We start from the raw sequence: 18,150 nt of genomic DNA, 5'->3' as shown, positions 1-18,150 counted from the left end.
CCATTAAGGTAATGAGACATTGAAATACATGCAGCAGGTAGAAAGATGGGAGAGGGTTTCAGATTCAAGAGCTCAACTTGCAGGAAAACCTAAATCACAGCTGCACTGGTACAAGAAACAGGTTTTACTTCTGAACCTAACGTTACTAATGTCTTTATCACAACAGACTGAACCTCCACCAGCCACTCAGCGATTAAAGTTAATTGCTTGGTCATTACACTTTTCATTACCAAGCAATTAGCCCTTCAAGGTTTTTAAGTGCCCAGCACTGGCTCTTTGCTGGATTATTAGGGGCCTGGGGTGGGCTGGGAAACCTGAGCATCTCACAGGGACCACGCAATGCTGTCAAGTGGACTTGGCAGAAGGGACAGCAGTCCCAAGCTAATGCCAACCTAATTTTGATCTTTTGTGCCCAAGAAAGCAGAGGGACTCAATGCCTACATAGCCGCAGGTCCTGAGCAGAGGATAGGAGCTATAGGAGCATTTCTATGATTCTAACCCCCAGCAGCTAGCAAAAAAATCACATGGGAGCAAACTCCCAAGCAAGACAGTTGGACGCTACATAACTCCAGAACTGTTCATAGGTGTTAACCAGAAACCACAAGCCAAACAAAGGTAATTCAGACCCCAGCCGCTTTTGAAACTCAAAGCCCAGTTGTCGGAACATCGCTTGCACTGAAGCCCATTTAACTCCCATTAGAAGCTGGCCCAGCTCCTTCATCCTTTACCCACATCATTAGATGTATATACTTAAGCACACGCATTTGCTGGCACCCAGGTTTGATCAGTCATGGCAACACACATTCCCTTTAAATGGACCGGACAGCATTTCCAGATCTGGGCTGGGAGTGATTTGTTTTACATCCACTCATTAACTTGCATTTATATACCTACAAGTGCATGACACCATTTGGCCATTTACAGAGGGAGTGATTAAACACACCTGCCTTTCAGAGCAATAGGTACAGTAAGGTGCTCTCAGTAGGGTGAGCCATTTAATGACAGTGGAGTACTTTTCAAGTTCCATCGGATTTTGCACAGCTGGAAGGTAAGACAAAAAAAACAGGAATAATCAAGAACAGTGAATAAATTACACATTCAGCCCCAAGAGCTTTGGATTGAATTATTCGTTGTTCTGGTCAATGAAGGTGCAGCATAGAGAGGGACTCCGTAAGGTTATGCTATACAACCTTACTCAGAAAACATGCCCTGAGAGCCACACGTGAGCAGGTCCTGCTAATGGCAAATATTTGGGAGTCATCTATTTAATTCGCCTGGCTGCTGCCACTTGATCTGGTTAATACTGAGCAGGAGAAGCAAATTGCTGGGTTTTGCTCCTCAGTTATTCTCAGGCTGCTCCTGGGACATTCCCCAGGATTCAAAGTATCATCTTGATGGGCCAAAGGAGCATCTAATAAAAGTTAAAAAATGCCTATCAACAGGGATAAATAAAAGAGTGCCACGCTGGACAGGCAGGAATAATCAGTGGCATAAATGCAAGTGGTCAGCGAGGTGACCGGCACCCCACAGAAGGGGGCTAGGTTTTATTAAGGAGTACAAGTTGAACAGCCAACTATCAGGAAGAAATAAACAAACATCATTCTAGGGTGAACATCCAAAAATGCCAGATGGAAGGAGAGGGGAACAGGCTCCAGCTCGTGCCTTTGTGCTGCATCCAATGCAGGACAAGCCACAAAGCAGCGAGGGAGTAAGAGCAACCAGCAAGGACAGGGCGTAGGGGCTGAAGTCATGCAATTAAAAGGGTGGAGGAAAAAAGTCTGTGATATGTAAACTGGCAATATGGCATTCTCCAGGGGATGAGAAGGACTTACACTGCACTAAGGGAGATTTTAAAAGATTCTGCCTGTATCCTTCCCTCCTGCTGGGCTAGAACAAGCATCAGACTGCCTCAAGAAGTCGAGGTTAAACATAAAAGGTTGGAAGAACAGCTGTCAGCAATGTTTTGGTACAGCTCATCCCCTGCCCCACAGCAGGGTTCATTACAACCACTCCAAGGCCCTTTTCTACGTCCTATGCTGCCAACAGGTACGTGGCAATAGGGCCAATACAGTTAACACAGGCGCTGGAAAACTCACTGGTGATTTTTCACTGCCTGGTTTTAAGAGCGCACATGTTCAGTAGTGCATCTTCCTACTGATTCCTACATCCATCTAGCATCAAAATCTCAGGCTAACTGCACTTCCCAAAAGATATCACAGGAAAAAAATAGACTAGTTCATACAAACAAGTGATGCAATAGCTGCATACCATGTAATTGCAGAAGCTCATGTACAGGACAGGATATTTTCTGATGCAGATAAACTCCTGAGCACCAAAATTTACAGCTTGCTTCCAAGGCTAGAATAGTGAATACCTCACCTATGTTATGCCCAATTCCTTTCACACCAGACATTTTGCTTGCAGCCTCCCGGCCATAAGAAGGGCCTATTTCAGCATTTGCCTTGAACAGAGGCACCGTTTCATCCCAAGGGGAAGCCACCAACTTCAGGTCCTTGAAGACTTCAATTTTCAGACCAGAGCAGGTCACCATTAAGCAAATCTGAGCTCCGGAGGAACAAGCTGACATCTGACTGCTGGCAAAAAAAGTGTAATTAGGATGTCCTCTTTGGAACCACAAAGCTTTTAAGCAGTTCAGCTTAGTTTTATGGAAGCATCATAGGTGCCTCCAACTGGATTTTCAGGAAGGTCCCGTGAAGTCAGGCTGTGTCTTCAAAATATCCAAACGTGTTAGATGGGTCAAAACCCTTTAAGTGCTATACAATGTGCTCTTCACAAACGAACACCTTGGCATTTCACAGACACCCTGTGCCTCCTCCAGTTCTGGCTTCAAGGAGAGTACAGTGCAGAAAAGAACAAAACTTCTGATGAACTCTGAGCACTGGCAAATGGAGAAGCTGAACAGCATTGCTCCTTGATCTTCAGCGTTGGCATGTCAGAATGCTGTCTGAGCTGCAAGACCAGAACACACCGAGGTGCCCAACACATGGGGCAGAGGGTTAGGGAAAAGAAACACCCTCCTACATCTAAGCTGCCTGCACGAGAGCACCAGGGTAGAAGACAAGAGCGGTTCAGGGCTACAGCCTCCAGCAGACAAAATCCTGAACTGGATTGCTGTAAATCTGACCAGAGAGAGATGCCTGCAGCTGGAGGAGCTGCCAGCTGACACTGAGCCAGAGCGGCAGCGGGAGACGCTCTCAGCTACCGACTGAACGGCGGAAGAACCGGCAGAAAGTTTCCAGGAGCTGCTGGAAGAGAGAAGAAAGCTGCATGCTGCAGGCTTGGCTTACCCACAGTACACACAGACACAGATGGGTAAGCAGCTGATAAAAAAGCACGCACTGCAAAGCCCCCCCACTCTGCACCACCACGTTGTCCCAGAGCCCAAGACTACCGGAGCCAGTTTTGCTGCTGGCAGTCCAAATATCCAGAGATTTGATCCAAAGAGGATCTGATCTGATGCTGGACGACAGCTGCAAAGAGCTTTGAGCTGAGGAGCTTCAGCCTCAGCCTACAGTTACAATACACAAGGATACAATATACCCAAGCAGGATATCCCCAGATACCAGGATTTCAGCTTCTGCTTCAGCTATTTGTCACAGTAAAATATTTTTAAATCTGAGCAAGCTAGCAGCACTCTTTAAACTAAAATGACAGATAGCAATTGGGTTTAGAGCTCCAAAGTGAGAACCTCTCTACTCATTCCAATAACCAAGATAAACATTTTATTTAACGGCTGTATTAACAGGCAGAAATACACCTCTCTCTGGAAAGCAAGGCAGTTCTGGCTGCTAGAGAATTTAAGCTCTCAATTAAAGAGAAATTCCTATTAACAGGGGAATACTCATTTATTCTGAACAGAAACCAAGTGCAAATTTTGTCTCTGTCTTCATACAACTTTGGAGCAAAGAGCAGAGAAGCTTTTCGGAGCCCCATGGATGTAAAAGTCCCATGAGTTCCCTGTGATGGTCCACACACTGTGCTTAGTGGGCAGCAAAGTAAGAGAGCAACAAACCCCATAACTTTCTGCTCAGGGTAACCTTTCAGGTATCCTTTTGCCTTGGGTGGGAGAAGAGCCTTGAGGCACTGCAGCACTTCCTGAGGTATAAGCAAGCAGGAGCCAAGAGCCAGATAACTCACCTGCTTCTCCAATTCTTTCAGCAGCACCTATCACACTACTGAAACAGTACAGAAATACTCTGCATACAGCACTCAAGATGCTTTGCTGCTGTCTTTTAACACAATCAGGACAATGGGGAAATGTTAAGTTCTAAGAGCTGGAATGAGATCTCGGGGGCAGCACCTAAAGCCCCTTTTCTTTTAATTTTAATTGACTATGCTTTATCTACACCCAACACAGCCTTGTCAAAGAAGGAAGTACTCCACACACTGTTCTGTACAGGGTTTTACAGGTTTTAAAGCTAACCAGGTTTTAATCATGTTGGAGTACTGAAAAGCAGAAATGTCACTGGTGTGCATGCCTTCCTGCCCCTCCATGGTCCATTTCTCACCACTGCCTCCAATGGTTTCCTTGGAAACATATGCAAGCCTAAATTGGATTGACATTCACTTAGTGGACAGATGGAGTTTTCAACAGCCTGAAATTCAAGGCCAACTCTCAGGATAAGTCACAACATCAGTGCAAAAAACACCTCCGAAGCCCTCCATGCTTTATGGAAAGCCCAAGAATCACCTAATTATTTGGTAACAAGCTTTGAGGCAGAATCCTAGGCAAGGCCAGCAATTACTCACTGCACTTGCACAAAGGGAACATTTTTGTTTAGAGGAAAGCATTTCACTTTTGTAAAACACTGAGAACACAGGAAAGATCTTCGGCTCGTTAGTGGTTTCAGGCAGGACAAGTGATGGAAATCACACATAGGCTCAGTACACAGTTCACAGGTAGCGATGTGTCTACACTGCATGCTTGCACCAAGAACCTTGGTGCCAGGCTGAAGTGTATTCCTAACGACTGCTCTGGAGCAGATCTAACACTCAGATACTAAGTTACAGTCCATAAGAAAAGCTGCATCCTCCTTGTTGCTCGGCATCAAGAGGTGCAGGGTCTTAAAATCATACCTTTACAGAGATCTCAGAACAGCAGTTACAGAAAAGCTGGTAATATATTCTGAAAGAGTTATTCACTGGCTCTTCTTCCACTACGTGAAAAGAAATGGATATTGGAACAAACGGAAATGACTTTTTTAATTTCTATTTTAAGGCTGACTAAACAGCGCTTCCCCAATTGGGCTGTTTGTCCTCTCCCAGCTTTGAAACGTTTTGCCTCTTCGCAACCAGAACACAAGAAAGATGGTAGAAATCCCCAATAATTACATTCCTAGATATCATCCTTTAAAGGAAGCACCTAAGAGAAGAAACGATAGGGTTCTTGAGAGCGAGAAGGGGCACAGACATCCTGCCTCCACTGATACAAGGTTCCCCATTCCCCACAGCTCAGTACTGCGGCCACTTCTATTGAACATCTTTATCAATGATCTCAACGAGGGGACCGAGCGCACCCTCAGTAAGTTTGCAGATGCCACCAAGACGGGAGGAAGTGTTGATCTCCCAGAGGGGAAAAGGGCACTACAGAGGGACCTGGATAGACTTGATCAATGTGCCAAGGTAAACTGCATGAGTTTCAGTAGGGTCAAGTGTCGCATTTTGGTCACAACAACCCTAGGCAATCCTACAAGCCTGGGGAGGAGTGGCTGGAAAGCTGCCTGACAGAAAGGCACTTTGGTGTACCAATGGACAGTCAGCTGAATATGAGCCAGCAGTGTGCCCAGGCAGCCAAGAAGGCCAATGGCATCCTGGCTTGGATCAGGAACGGTGTGGTGAGCAGGACTAGAGAAGTCATCCTGCCCCTGTACTCAGCACCGGTGAGGCCTCACCTCAAGTACTGTGTCCAGTTTTGGGCACCTCAGTACAGACAGGACATTGAGGTGCTGGAGCAGGTTTAAAGAAGGGCAACAAGGCTTGGAGAATATGCCCTGTGAGAGAGACTGAAGGAACTTGGGCTGTTAAGTCTAGGGAAGAGGAGGCTGAGGGGAGACGTTACTGCTTTCTTCAAATACCTGAAAGGTGACTGCAGCAAGAGTGGGGTTGGTCTCTTCTCACTGGTGACAGGACGAGGAAAAATGGACTCAAGTCGCATCAGGGGAGGTTTAGGTTGGATATCAGGAAGAACTTCTTTACAGAAAGGGTTGTTAAGTGCTGGAATAGGCTCCCCAGGGAGGTGGTTGAATCACCATCCCTGGATGTGTTTAAAAACCATCTGGATGTGGTGCTCAGGGACATGATTTAGCAGTGGGTTGTTAGAGTTAGGGTAGGATGGTTAGGCTGCAGTTGGAATTTTATGATCTTGAAGGTCTTTTCCAACCTGAGCAATTCTATGATTCTAAGGTTGGATATTCACTAAATAGTTAGGGATATGTAGGAGAATTGGGTTTATTAAGTTTGGGATTCAGGGCACAAACCCACAAAAGCTAAGTTCACCTCTGCTCCTCATGCAGTTGGCTGAAGTCTAAAGAATTCCCAATTTGAGATTCACCTGTCCAGGATGTCACCTGTCACTTAGCCAGGTGTCCTAAAGAAAATCCCTCTTCCTCTTGGTCGGCACGGGATTACAGCAGCCAAACCTCTTTCCTCTGCTGCCTTCCTAACATTGGAGAGATCCAAACCACCTCCAGCTTTGGTTTCCTGCACTGCTTGCAAGCTAGACAAAGAAACAAAAAAAATCAAACATGCTTCTCGCATATCTGCACGTTGTTTTGCTAAATAAAACAAAACTGTGCTTCCCACTGGTCTCCCTCATCATCCTTCACTTTACTCATCCCTCCAAATCATCACTGTTTTATCAATATGATTATTGCTGTTTGCTTCCACACTGCACCTCCAGCCTCCCTCTGCAGAGGGAGATGCATTAATACCCTCCTCCACAAATCCTTTTCCCTTCCACGCTATTCCCAGATCAGCCAGAACGTGCTCACTCCCCCGGCACGCTCGCATAACGCCGTCTCCCTCACCAAGTCCCCTCCATTTTAGGGTCTTGTTAAAAAAAAAAAAATCCCAGTTGAAAGAAGTTCCCCAGCAAAGGCTCTGCGCTGAGCGGGCACTTTCCGACTCAGGCAGCACCATGAGCACCGCGGTGCTGCTGCTCAGCCACGCTCCCCGCCGCAGCGCCTGCCCCTCCAGCCTGCAAAAGTCAGCTCCAGCCTCTCCTCTGTGTGCGCCCGCAGCTCCTTGGCTGCGGATGTAAGCCCAGGCTAGGTATTCAGCAGGCAAAGACACAAAGAGGACACGATAGAACGCTGTGCGGCATGAAGGCAGACGGGAGCGGGCTATTTTCAGCGCTTTGCACAGGCCACAGCCAGGAACAATAGAAGGCCGTGCGCGGTGCGGGGACAAGGCAGCAGTGCCCACGCTGCTCAGTGCTTCTCCGGAGCTGGGATTTTATTTCCAGGATGATCGCTCAGGCGCTGGAAACGAGACGCCAGCAAAGCTGTCTGAGTCGAGTCAATTGAAGGGAAACACCTCCTTTTTATTTCTGAGAGCATCGTAAATAATTTGAAATATTGATACGCAAGCAGACATTAAAACATGAGATCTTTTATACAAACCAAGCCTGCCGAGCTGGGCAAGCTGCACACACTCAAAGCCAAGCAGGAGAAAGCCCTTCAAAAAAACTGCCTGAAGAACAATGGGTGCCAGAAAGCATTCCTGTGATACGGCTTACAAAGCAGGGGGGAAAATCATCGTTTCCTTCTTTAGTCACACCTTTGTTCCAGAAAATCGGGACACAAGGAACACAGCAACCTGCAGCTCTGAAGCAAAGCATCGCCTTATTCCCAAATGCGATGCCATTTAGCACAAATCCCACGACTCCGGGTTCCAAAAGCATCCCGACTCAGCCATGTCAAGCCCACCTGCTCTGCATGCAATTCCCAACACGTGGAATAGCACCAGGAGCACCTCAAGAGCAGCCACGCTGCTGCACCACTCTGCTTCTGCAGAGGATGGAGATGGCCACGACACGTGCAAAGCCTCCCTGCCCTGCTCTCTCCATCACAGTGAGGCTGTTCCTCGTCCCGGTACTGCAGTCAGCACCTCATGAAATCCCCTACTGCAAGCTGGGACACTCAAACAGTAAAGGGAGAATTGCAAAAAGAACAGCTGGAAGCAGCCCTTAGCTGTAAGCAAAGCAAACATCTTAATGAAGATGCATCTGTAAGGCAGGGTTTTTAGAAGGTGGTAGAAGCAGCGCTCCTGCATGAAAAGCTTCAAGTGAGACCCTGGTCGTGCTGTGCTCCCAGTGAGCCGATGCACATTCCTTTCCCGTCTTAATAGGTGTTTATTTGCCATGCTCCACTGCTAACGGTGTAGTAACGCACACCAAGTGTGTTTGCTCAGAGCCACCGGGCTCGCAGCAAACTACACCGTGTGTTTTCACGGTTCTTTAACCAGCCAAGGAAGGACCAACCGTCCCCATCGCTGAACACAAGCAAGCTGAGGCACTGCTTGAGCACACCAGGCAAAGAGCACAAGCGTCCCACAGCTCATTTTCAGCTTGCTTGCAGTCAACAACCACACACCCCTGCAGAAGATATTCCTGAAACCCAGTGCTTACCAATGGTGAGCTGAGTATAGGAAAAATAACCACGTTTCCAAACCCATTATCCTCACTTCAGCTACTCCCACCCAGCCGGAGGCTGGATGCCCTCAACTCAGTGACTTCTACCACGAATCCACCTGAAGCATTCTTTGGGATTTATATTAATGCATCCACACTTGTTCAGAGACTGAACGTGTAAAGAAAATGTTTAACAAAGAGGCTCAGGCTGCCTGCCTCTCAGCTGACCACATTTGGTGCACCCTGCTAGCTTCGTTTTCTGCCCTGTCTTCTATCGGGCTTTGCTTGCATCACAAGACAAGAAACAACGTTTAACAGATTAATTAAATCCCAATTCCCAACTATTGACAGAAGTGAGAGAACAGGTGCAAAAGGAATTCATCTGAAACCAGATTTTACATTTATTCTGCTTAATGATACCCTATGCTTTCACTTTAATGACAACATCACTCCCTCATTTCACGCTGACGTAGCATTGCCTTCACCCCACTCTTTCAAGGGAGGATTCTTCACTTTCACAGAAACACTGCAACTTCCTACTTCATTTTACCTTTTTTCCAGTAGACGCCAACAATCAAGTTTGGGCAGCAAGTGGATGAAGGCCTATTGCACTGTCCCAAACAATTCTATTTCTTTCCGTCTTCAGAAACAAATCCATCAGTTTTAGATTTAAGCACATCTTCCCTGTTTAAAGGACACCACTGGCCAGTGCAGGAGGTTGCAAGTGCAAAAACTTAAGAGGGTTTCACAACTGTCTCATTATAGATAACTCCTTCATTCAACAGCAGCAATCTGACCATGCATTTTAATACATATTTTTTTTCTTTTTTTTCCATTAGAAGCGTGCCTTTGGTGCACACAGAGACTGCTGCTGGATGGCTACTAACATTTCCAAAGAATCACCCTTCACCCTGAAGGCTTCCAGAATTAATTGGGAAGGGCAGGGCTCCCTGTGAGCACCAGCTAGAAAACTCTTCCCTTCTTCCCTTTCTCCCTCTCCCCCTTTCCAGACTTTGCATCTGGAAGTTACCAATGGTCCTCAACCTTCACCGCTGGAGAAAATACTGAAGGTTGACATAAACCTGCAGGCACAAAAATAAACAAATTCAACGCAGGCTCATCAGTAAGCCTGCCTTCAGACAACGCAAACACATTGGAAAGTGAAGCAAAACAAAACAGACCATCAGAAAACCTTACGGGCTGCGAGGAAAGCCCCTAGAAGCCACCACACTTCCCTCACCATCACATACAGAGATATCCGGAATGCTGCCAGCCCATGGCACAACACACTATTTTTTATTTTACAGCTTCTTTAGGGTGTTTGTTTTCCAGATTTTGTATTTCCCAGTTATCCAAACTGCTGTTTCATGTATTATTAACAACACGATAGCTGTAACTTCATTAGCTCGGCTGCTTGGGCAGGAAGCAGTGGTTTGTTACTGCCACGGGCTGCATTGCTACAGTTAACCGATGGGGCACAAAAATCCACACCATTTGCACATCTGGGCATACCCCCGCAGCACCAGATTCACCTGCTCCATTTCCCACAAATAGTGACCAAGCGCTGCCTCAACGGGACATCCACCAGTCCCCCAGTCCATACAGCCCCACAATCACACAGTAACAACCAACATCATTGGTATCAATCTACCCAGCGAGGGGAAAAATCCCACAGAAATAATAAGGCTACCAGGCTGGCGACAACAAGGTGTTGCAGATGGTGCTACGAAAGACAAAGCACAGCCTCAAACTTAGCCAAAAGAACCCAGCAGCTGCTAAAGCAACAGCATTCGGGCTACAAAAGTAGGGTTCCAACTGTTTTTACCCCCCACATACCACAGTTCTCAGGAAAATTGTGCCATTCAATTGTCACTGTCAGCCCATGCCAAAGGGAGCATATCCAGGAAGGATTTTCCACTCCCACAAAGTTATTTCACCCACAAGTTTGGGGTTTTCCAGCTTATTTTATACCCAGGAGCAATGCTACACGTCACCACAGACACAGCAGTCAGGAAACCCACGCTGCTGCTCTACTGCTGCACTGAATTCATTAGGAAAACAAACAGAAATCAATGCTTAAATAAAAACAAATTTAAAGGTAAATCAGCCTAACGCACACTTCACAACCACGAGCAAGTATTCAGAGAGCTCCAGCTGAACTCAGGAAGGACTGAGGTAGCCCAGAGATGACACACACGAAGGATGGCTCAGGATGAACACGTTAGCAGGATATTCCTGGTAAAGCCACCAGCGGCACGCTGCTGTTTCAACCACATTCACGTTTCAAAAGCATCAGTCCATCACACGACAACGGGAAGCCTTCAGCTGAGAATCTGAAGACCCCAAAACCATATGCACATCAGCAGGACCGAAGGGGCTCAAGCCTTTAATTGCAGCTAAGTGCTGAACGGATCGAGTATCCCAAAGCTCCCGACAATTCTGACTTCGGGCCGGGGGCACGGGGGGTGTTAAAATCCAACCAAACCCTCTTCCACAAGGAGAACGGGAAGGAAGAGGCAGCGATGAGAACAGACCCCAAATGCTGATGTTTTTTCTCCCTTTCCCCCCCTCAAGTTCTCAAAGCTCGGCCCGGTCACATGCGCCGGTCTCGTGGAAGCAGCTGGAAAAGAGGGAGCCAGCGAAGCCGCCTCCATTAGGAGCTCCGCTACACAAAAGAAGAGGAAACGGAGCAACGGGTCCAACGGGGAGGGATGTGCAAAGGGGCAAGTGCGGCGCAAGGAGGAAAGGGTGAAGAGATGGGGCCGTAAATCCAAACTCGGGCACGGCCCCTGAGCCACCTGCACCGGGCGTGGGGCAAAACGGGGAGAAGGTCCCACAAATCAAGGAGTCCGGAGGAGTGCTGGCGATTAGGGCTGGGGTCCTACAAAACGCAGCCGCCCGATGCCAACTTCTCCCTCGCACAGCCACGCAGGGCTGTTCCCCTCAGGACCTGCTTCGGAGGTACCCGTGCGGGCTGCTCTCCTCAGAGGGACCCACACGGAGACGTTCCCTTCAGGAGCCGCTTCAGGGAGACCCACGCCGGGCCGCTCCCCCTCCTCAGAGGGACCGCCTCGGCGCTGACCCACGCGGAGCCGCTCCCCCTCAGGAGCCGCCCCCCCCCCCTCCCTCGGCCCCGCCGCCTTTGTCCCGCCGAGCCCCGGGGGAGCGGCCCCGCCGCAGGCCCGGCCCCGCTCCCAACCGCCGCCCGCACCTGCCCGCCCGGGCCCGGCCCCCCACCTGCCGCTTCCCACCCCCCCGCCCAAAGTTCCCCGGGGCTCCGCGGCCCGGCACCTGCTCCCGCCTCACCGCGTGGGGACTCACCCCGGGTGGAGCGGGATCCAGCGGCGCCCGAACGCCGGGCTCCGCGCTGCTGCGTCAGCGCCGCCTCCTCCACCAGCACCGGGATGGGGATGAGGCGCTCTCCCCCGCCGCCGCCGCCGCCGCCCGCCCTCGCCGCAGGGCGTCGCGATCCGGCGCGGCCCGGGCGGGCGGCGCGCAGAGGCCGGGAGCGGGGCGGGGGCCGGAGGGAGGGGAGGGGGGGGCGGGGGCTGAGGGAAGGGAGAAGGGGGGGGGTGGGTGAGGGAGGGAAGGAGGCGCCGCCGCTACCGCCGCCGCTCGCCGCGAACTCCCCGCAAGCCGCCCAGCCCCTCCGTCCTCCTTCCTGCTTCCTCGTCCACAGCCAATCGCCGCCCGCCGCCCCGCCGCTCGCTTCGCCGCGGCGACCAATGGCGGCCGGCCCTGCTCGCCGCCGTCGGCCAATCGCCGCGCGCGGCCCCGCCCCCCGATCCGTTCCCCTCAGAGCCCCCCCAGCCACCCCCCCCTCGCCTCGAGGGAGCCCCTCACAGCTTCGTCCGCTCTCCGCCCTCGCGCGGGCTCTGCCTCTCCCCAGAGCCCTCTGCCCGTCCCCAGGGGCTCGTTGACAGTCCCCGGGGGGACGCTTCACACCAAGGGGCTACCAGCAAAGGTTACCGGGCTCCGTGCGAGCCCCTGGACCCTCATCTTTCCTTACACAGCCTCCCCTAGAGAGCGGCTGCAACGGGCTCTTTCCTGAGGAGAACCCGCTCCCGCCCAGCTGTCACCCCTCAGGGCCGCTTTATTTCCCATTGTTTGTCCCCTTTATGCGCTGTACTCTGGAAAAGTTTAACTTCAGAGGGTGGGGGGGAGAAAAACTTGGCGTGGGTGACACACGAGAGATCGTGCTGATGGTGCAGCCGTGAAGGAGGGCAGCCTCACTGCTTGGTGCAAAGATGGTCACAGTTTTCTGTCAGTATATGGCAATCTTGGGCATTTCCACCCGCCTTCTTGTAGGCTTAAATTATGGCATGTTTTGGGGTGAAAAAAAAAGGCCAATTGGTCAATAATAACTGTGTTCCCCAGTGCTTGGCTCAGTGTCCTCATTGTAGTGTCCAGCCCAGAGGACTCCTCCAACTCCAACCCTTCCAACACAGGCTCTTCCAGCAGTCCCAACACACAGCAGCAAGTCCTTTCTCCTCCCAGTCAGTGCGGCAGAGAACCTCCTCCATATTTTGACAAAAACTGGTTTAAAAACCCACAGGTGATACATTGTTGTATCACTGATACAGTGTCTTGGGCTGATGAAAGTTTCATCGTGGTATTTCGTTGTTGTTTGCTCGTTTTCACTCCTTCTCAACTTCTGAGAAGTGGAGCTCATGGAACAAGCAACTGGGAGGGAAAAATCATAGAATGGTGCAATCATTTGTGTTGGAAGGGACCATTAAAGGTCACCTAGTTCAACTCCCCTGCAACGCACAGGGACACCTACGGCTCCATCAAGTGCTCCCATCAAGCCTAACTCTGAATGCCTCTAAGGACGGGCCTTCCACCACCTCTCTGGGCAATGTACACCACACGTTAAGCCTCCTCTAGCTCTAAGAGTCTGCTTGAAATGCAGCAAAGCTGCAGGAGACCAGGAGGCTAACGTGCTTTTTTCTGCCTTTCTCCTAGAGATCCTAGCAAGAAAGAGCAAAATCAGTGTCTGCTGTGATGTTTGCCTGGCCCAAGGGCTATGCAGGATGAAATTAGGGGAGAATTCAGCTATTTGGAGGCACTGAAAAAAAAAAAAAAAAGTGTGGTTTCCTTAAATTTTAAGCCAAAGCTTTGTTCCTTCCTTTGCATTCAATGCGTGTGATAAATCCAGCATTTTCCCCCAGTCAAGATTTGCAGGCTCCTACGCAATGACCAAATAACCCTGTGGACAGCACGGGGTTGGCAGCACTGATTTCATGCGTGGCAAGAAGGACCAGCACTTCTTCCCCTAGTTGAGCCCCACCTGACTGCGTATCAGTGAATCCTGTTGACCACCGTGTTTCTGGAGTGCCCTAGGAGGAGAGGAATCCCATCCAGAGGGTCAGAGCTCTGCGTGGGAGCCCCAGGTGGCAAGCACTGCATCTGAGCGTGATGTACAAATCAACCAGAAGCCTGCCTGAAACAAATACCAATCGTTGGTGATGCAGCAGAAAAGAACAGAGCTGAAATAGCCCGAACAGCTACAGTTCTGGAAGGCAGCAAGGGAAGCATGCATGCCTTTAAGTGTGTCTGCAGCTTCCTGTATGAGCAGATCCCCTGTTGGAAGGTAATGCACGCTCCTGTCGGACTGAACAATGAGCTTCCCCGGCTCTTCAGGCAGCATTCAAATGGGAAACCATTCATGCAAGGATTTATGAGACCACCATCACAGCATTATCTAATGAGAAGTTAGCAAACATTTTACATACCTAGCAGAACATAATGTGTGGAAAGACAGGGATGTGTCCCCAGTTGCACTTAGGAGGCTGCCCCGGGAGGTATGGCCATGCTTTACAGTGTGGCCACAGCCACTATTGAGTCACTCACTAAAATCTGCAGTAAAGGGTGCAGTCCCATGTAGGACCACACTCTTTTTTTCTTATTATAGAATAAGTGGATTTCTGGCAAAAACCACATGACAGCCTGCTCCGTCAACACAGCACTGCAGAATCATTCTTGCTCTCCATCACTTGCTTTAGGGGTTAGCTACAGTCCTTAAACAAAGAGAGACACCAAAATGTTCTTCTTTACCCCATTTTCCCTGCAGAAGTGTCCCCTTTGGGTGGGACTTCTGCAGGCTCCATTGAACACAGCTAAGCATCATGCAGCACTACGGATTGCCTCTCTCCTCAGAGCAGAGAGCTGCATTGCACTGCTTCCCCCTGATGCTCACGTTGCTGCCAAACTGCCCTGTAAAAATTAGGTTTTTAGTAGAGTCCTTCCCTCTGCTGTGAGCCCTGGCCAACAGGAGGGTAACTAAAGCACTGCTGAGCATTAGAGTGAGTTACATTTTAATATAATAGAGATCATGCTCACACCAGTCATTAGATGTGTTTGAGCAGCTTCAGAAATCAGCTTCCTAGGACTCTGTTAGCTAAACAGAACCCAGCGTTGGAGCAGGAAAATGAAGGCACTGGAAATTACAAATCTCAGGTACGGTATGTTGCTACTATGACATTCACAATATGGCTTCAGTAATTTAGCAGGGAAGCTCAGGAGGGTTTTGGCACGGGGACAAGGCCAGAGCCCCTTGGAGGACTGATGCACAAGGGCTGCCAAAAGCCTGCTCCTGCATAGGGTGACCCACGGTGAGGCTGCAAGAAAATACAAGCATGATTCTAACAGGCTGCCTGGAGATAAAGCAATCACCTGGGGTCTCCCAAATAAAAATAAGAAATCAAGGCACATGAATAAACCTTACATTTTAATTAGTGGTTCCTCTTTACTCTCCAGCCCATACCTACCACCATGCTTAGTATATGTTATATGTAGCTTAAGTTGTACCGTAAATCCTGCAAATAAAAATACATCTTCCCAGCATTCATGAGGCAAATATTTGGTTAGAATTGATGCTGAAATTTAAAGATAAATGGAGGGAATTCATATATTTAACAGATTGTTTTCAGGGAAGGCAGAGGTGAAGTCGCTCTTCCAAGTGTCCAGAATAGGAGGACATCTTCAGGATGGGAAGTCAAGGACAGAGGACTGTATCCTCCAGAGCCCTACCAGAAGCATGACACAAAGCCACCTGCAAAGCTCCCCCCCTTTATAAAAACCCGGTTTGTTCTGAAGTGGGGCCTTCCGTCATTCCTTTCCCAAAGGGATGGGGGAGGAAAAAATATAAAGCTAATTGCTGATTGCAGAAAAACACAGCCATGGGTCTGCTGTTCTTCAACCCATCAGCACATGGAACAGATGAGACCTGGGCGGTTTTTTGTTTTTTGTTTTTTGTTTTTTTTCCCTTTCTCTCATTAACTATAAAAACAAATCACCAAAGCCCCAGCAGGAGATGTTCCTGTCTCAACTTCTAGCTTGTTTCTTGGGGGAAGGAACAACACTAAGGACTGCAGGACAAGGATTTGTATTCCTCATCTCTGGTGGGCTATGGGGTTGGCTAGAAGAAGATGTAAATCCCCACAGCTCCAGCATGACCCAGCAGGAATTAAGGGCCAGATTTTCTCTCACTGTACCCCTTGTCTCAACAGGTACCAGTATGGGAGAGGCGCAGAGAGCCGAACCAGAGCAATAAGACAGCAGAAAGCTTCACACAAACCAACAGCAGAGCCTGCAAAACACACCGCCGTGGACGGAAAGCATCATGATATAGGCAGCTTGCAAACAGGCTGGGAGTCTTAGGCAACAACGTGTACAAGGGGTAAGTTCACACACTGAAAGCAGCAACTTGTGGCAGTCTGGAGGATCCTGCACTGACTGGTTCCTTGGTCAGGCCTTAGGGAAGGGAGAGCAGAGAGGGGGAGGATCGCCAGCTCCCACCTTTCCAAGTAGCATGGGATCCCTGAGGTCATGTCTTCACATGGGACCGGGTTACAAGTTCATCTCTAGCAAGGGAGACCTGTTAATAAGAACTGAAAAAAAAAAATAGTACTACAGACTAGCCTAAGAGAATGCTTTTAGTTTCATTTAACAAAAAAGAACAACCTCTGCTCCTTCAGCAAAATGTAACGTGACATGCAGGTTTTCCAGCCTCAGGTACTTGCTTAATCAGCTCTCCCCTCCCTGAAAGGAAACAGCCCGGGCTTACTCACATGCAGCTGCCCTTTCTATTGCAAGCACTGCTGCCTGCCCTGGAAAAAACCACCCAGCTCCTCGGGCTTCTTTCTGTACCCAAGCAACTTAACCCTCGCTTCTCCTGCTCAGTGCTCTTTGCAGTTTTTCCAGGCACCTCCTCAAATGAACAGGCACCAAGAAACCAACCCCAGGTCTGGATTAGTGGAATTATCTCAGCCCGCCCGATGCCTCGACATCAGTAAAATGCCTCCGCTGCACCGACTGTAGCAGCAAAAGAGAAGGAGCTGTGCCTCTCCTTCCCCCTCCAGCCCTGACTCTGGGGCTAACCCAGTAAATACTAAAGGCCAAATTAATCCCCGGTGGGGCTCTATTGACTGACTTGGAATTATATTACACCAAAAAGTAAATTGGCTGTCAGTATTTAGGTGCGCAACATACCAGCTGTGGTTACATAAGCAGTTTCCGCTGAGATTTCTGTTCAAACATCAGCTTTTGCTCATTTTGAGCTGGGTGAAATATTTCCCCTTTTCCCTTGAAAGCAGTCAGGAGGGATTTGGGCTGAATAAGAGGAACCTGACTGCACGAAGGTGCCCTAGATGATCTCATTACCTGCAAAAATGGCAAATACAAAGCATTGTGCTTGAGACTGAGGGAAGCATCTGCAGGTTTTTAGCTTTACTGCTATGAGGGTTTAATATACATATATATAAAAATATTTAGTTTTTAAAAAGTTGTTGCAGTTGGATCAGATGCTGTCTTCTATCAATAAACTATTCCAGGGAAACTCAGCACATGTGCAGTGCAAAAGAAAGGGGGGGTTGTTATGTTATATTTCTTATTTTGCCTTTCATCTCAAGACATCACTGCACTTTAGTGAGGAACATATAAGCGCTGTGAGCCAAATGTATTGATGGGGGTTAAAAAAAAAAAAAAGCAGAGGGACAATGAAATTTGCTTTTGAGATGAGCATAGTAAGGACCAGGAAATGAGGTTGGGTTGAATTAAAGCAGAAAAACACAGGAGTAAGAGTTAAAAACATACCTCAGCATTATCATGGGCTGAAGTGAGGGGTAGGTATGTGCTTAAGAATATTGCAAAATATGGATTAAAAGCAAGGGCTCGGCTTTATGAGCTGGATCATGGCAACACTAGTGAAAAATTCATATGCACGGGAAGAATAAAATGTTATGCCTCGCGTTCCCTGGGTAGCCATTATTTTATGAAGTGTGATTCACAAAAACAGCGAGACTGGAGAAATGTGAACACAAAACACATGTCCCAAAAAGACATGATGGGAACGCAAACAGTAATTATAGGACCATCTGCAAACGGCGAGGCTTGAGGATGGGGTAAGTCAGCAGGAACAAATACATCGCTATGTTTACAGCTCAAAACACTGACTTTTTTCCTCACACACAACTAATACAGGAAACCTAATAGAAATC

The 18,150-nt window shown here is 48.8% G+C and overlaps 1 protein-coding gene across 7 annotated transcripts in view; it reads right to left on the bottom strand.

Annotated features, from left to right (window-relative positions):
- BAHD1 (bromo adjacent homology domain containing 1) overlaps positions 1–12,278 on the bottom strand; it is a 36,820-nt gene extending 24,542 nt beyond the window's left edge. For 2 of the 7 annotated variants that reach the window (XM_046941583.1, XM_046941580.1), the window contains exon 1: positions 11,972–12,278. Coding sequence is in view for 1 of the 7 variants with exons in the window: in XM_046941579.1 (XP_046797535.1) it covers positions 2,380–2,587 (208 nt within the window). In the remaining 6 variants the exon portion in view is untranslated. Of the gene's footprint in view, positions 1–2,379; positions 5,279–6,571; positions 7,364–11,600; positions 11,616–11,956 lie in introns of those variants that run through there. The other 5 variants (XM_046941581.1, XM_046941584.1, XM_046941585.1 and 2 more) reach the window with 4 other exon arrangements.
- Between the last annotated feature and the right edge of the window lie 5,872 nt (positions 12,279–18,150).

Source organism: Gallus gallus, chromosome 5 (genome assembly GCF_016699485.2).
Source record: "Gallus gallus isolate bGalGal1 chromosome 5, bGalGal1.mat.broiler.GRCg7b, whole genome shotgun sequence".
Classification (NCBI taxonomy): domain Eukaryota; kingdom Metazoa; phylum Chordata; class Aves; order Galliformes; family Phasianidae; genus Gallus; species Gallus gallus.
This window is presented reverse-complemented; position numbering and strand designations above follow the sequence as displayed.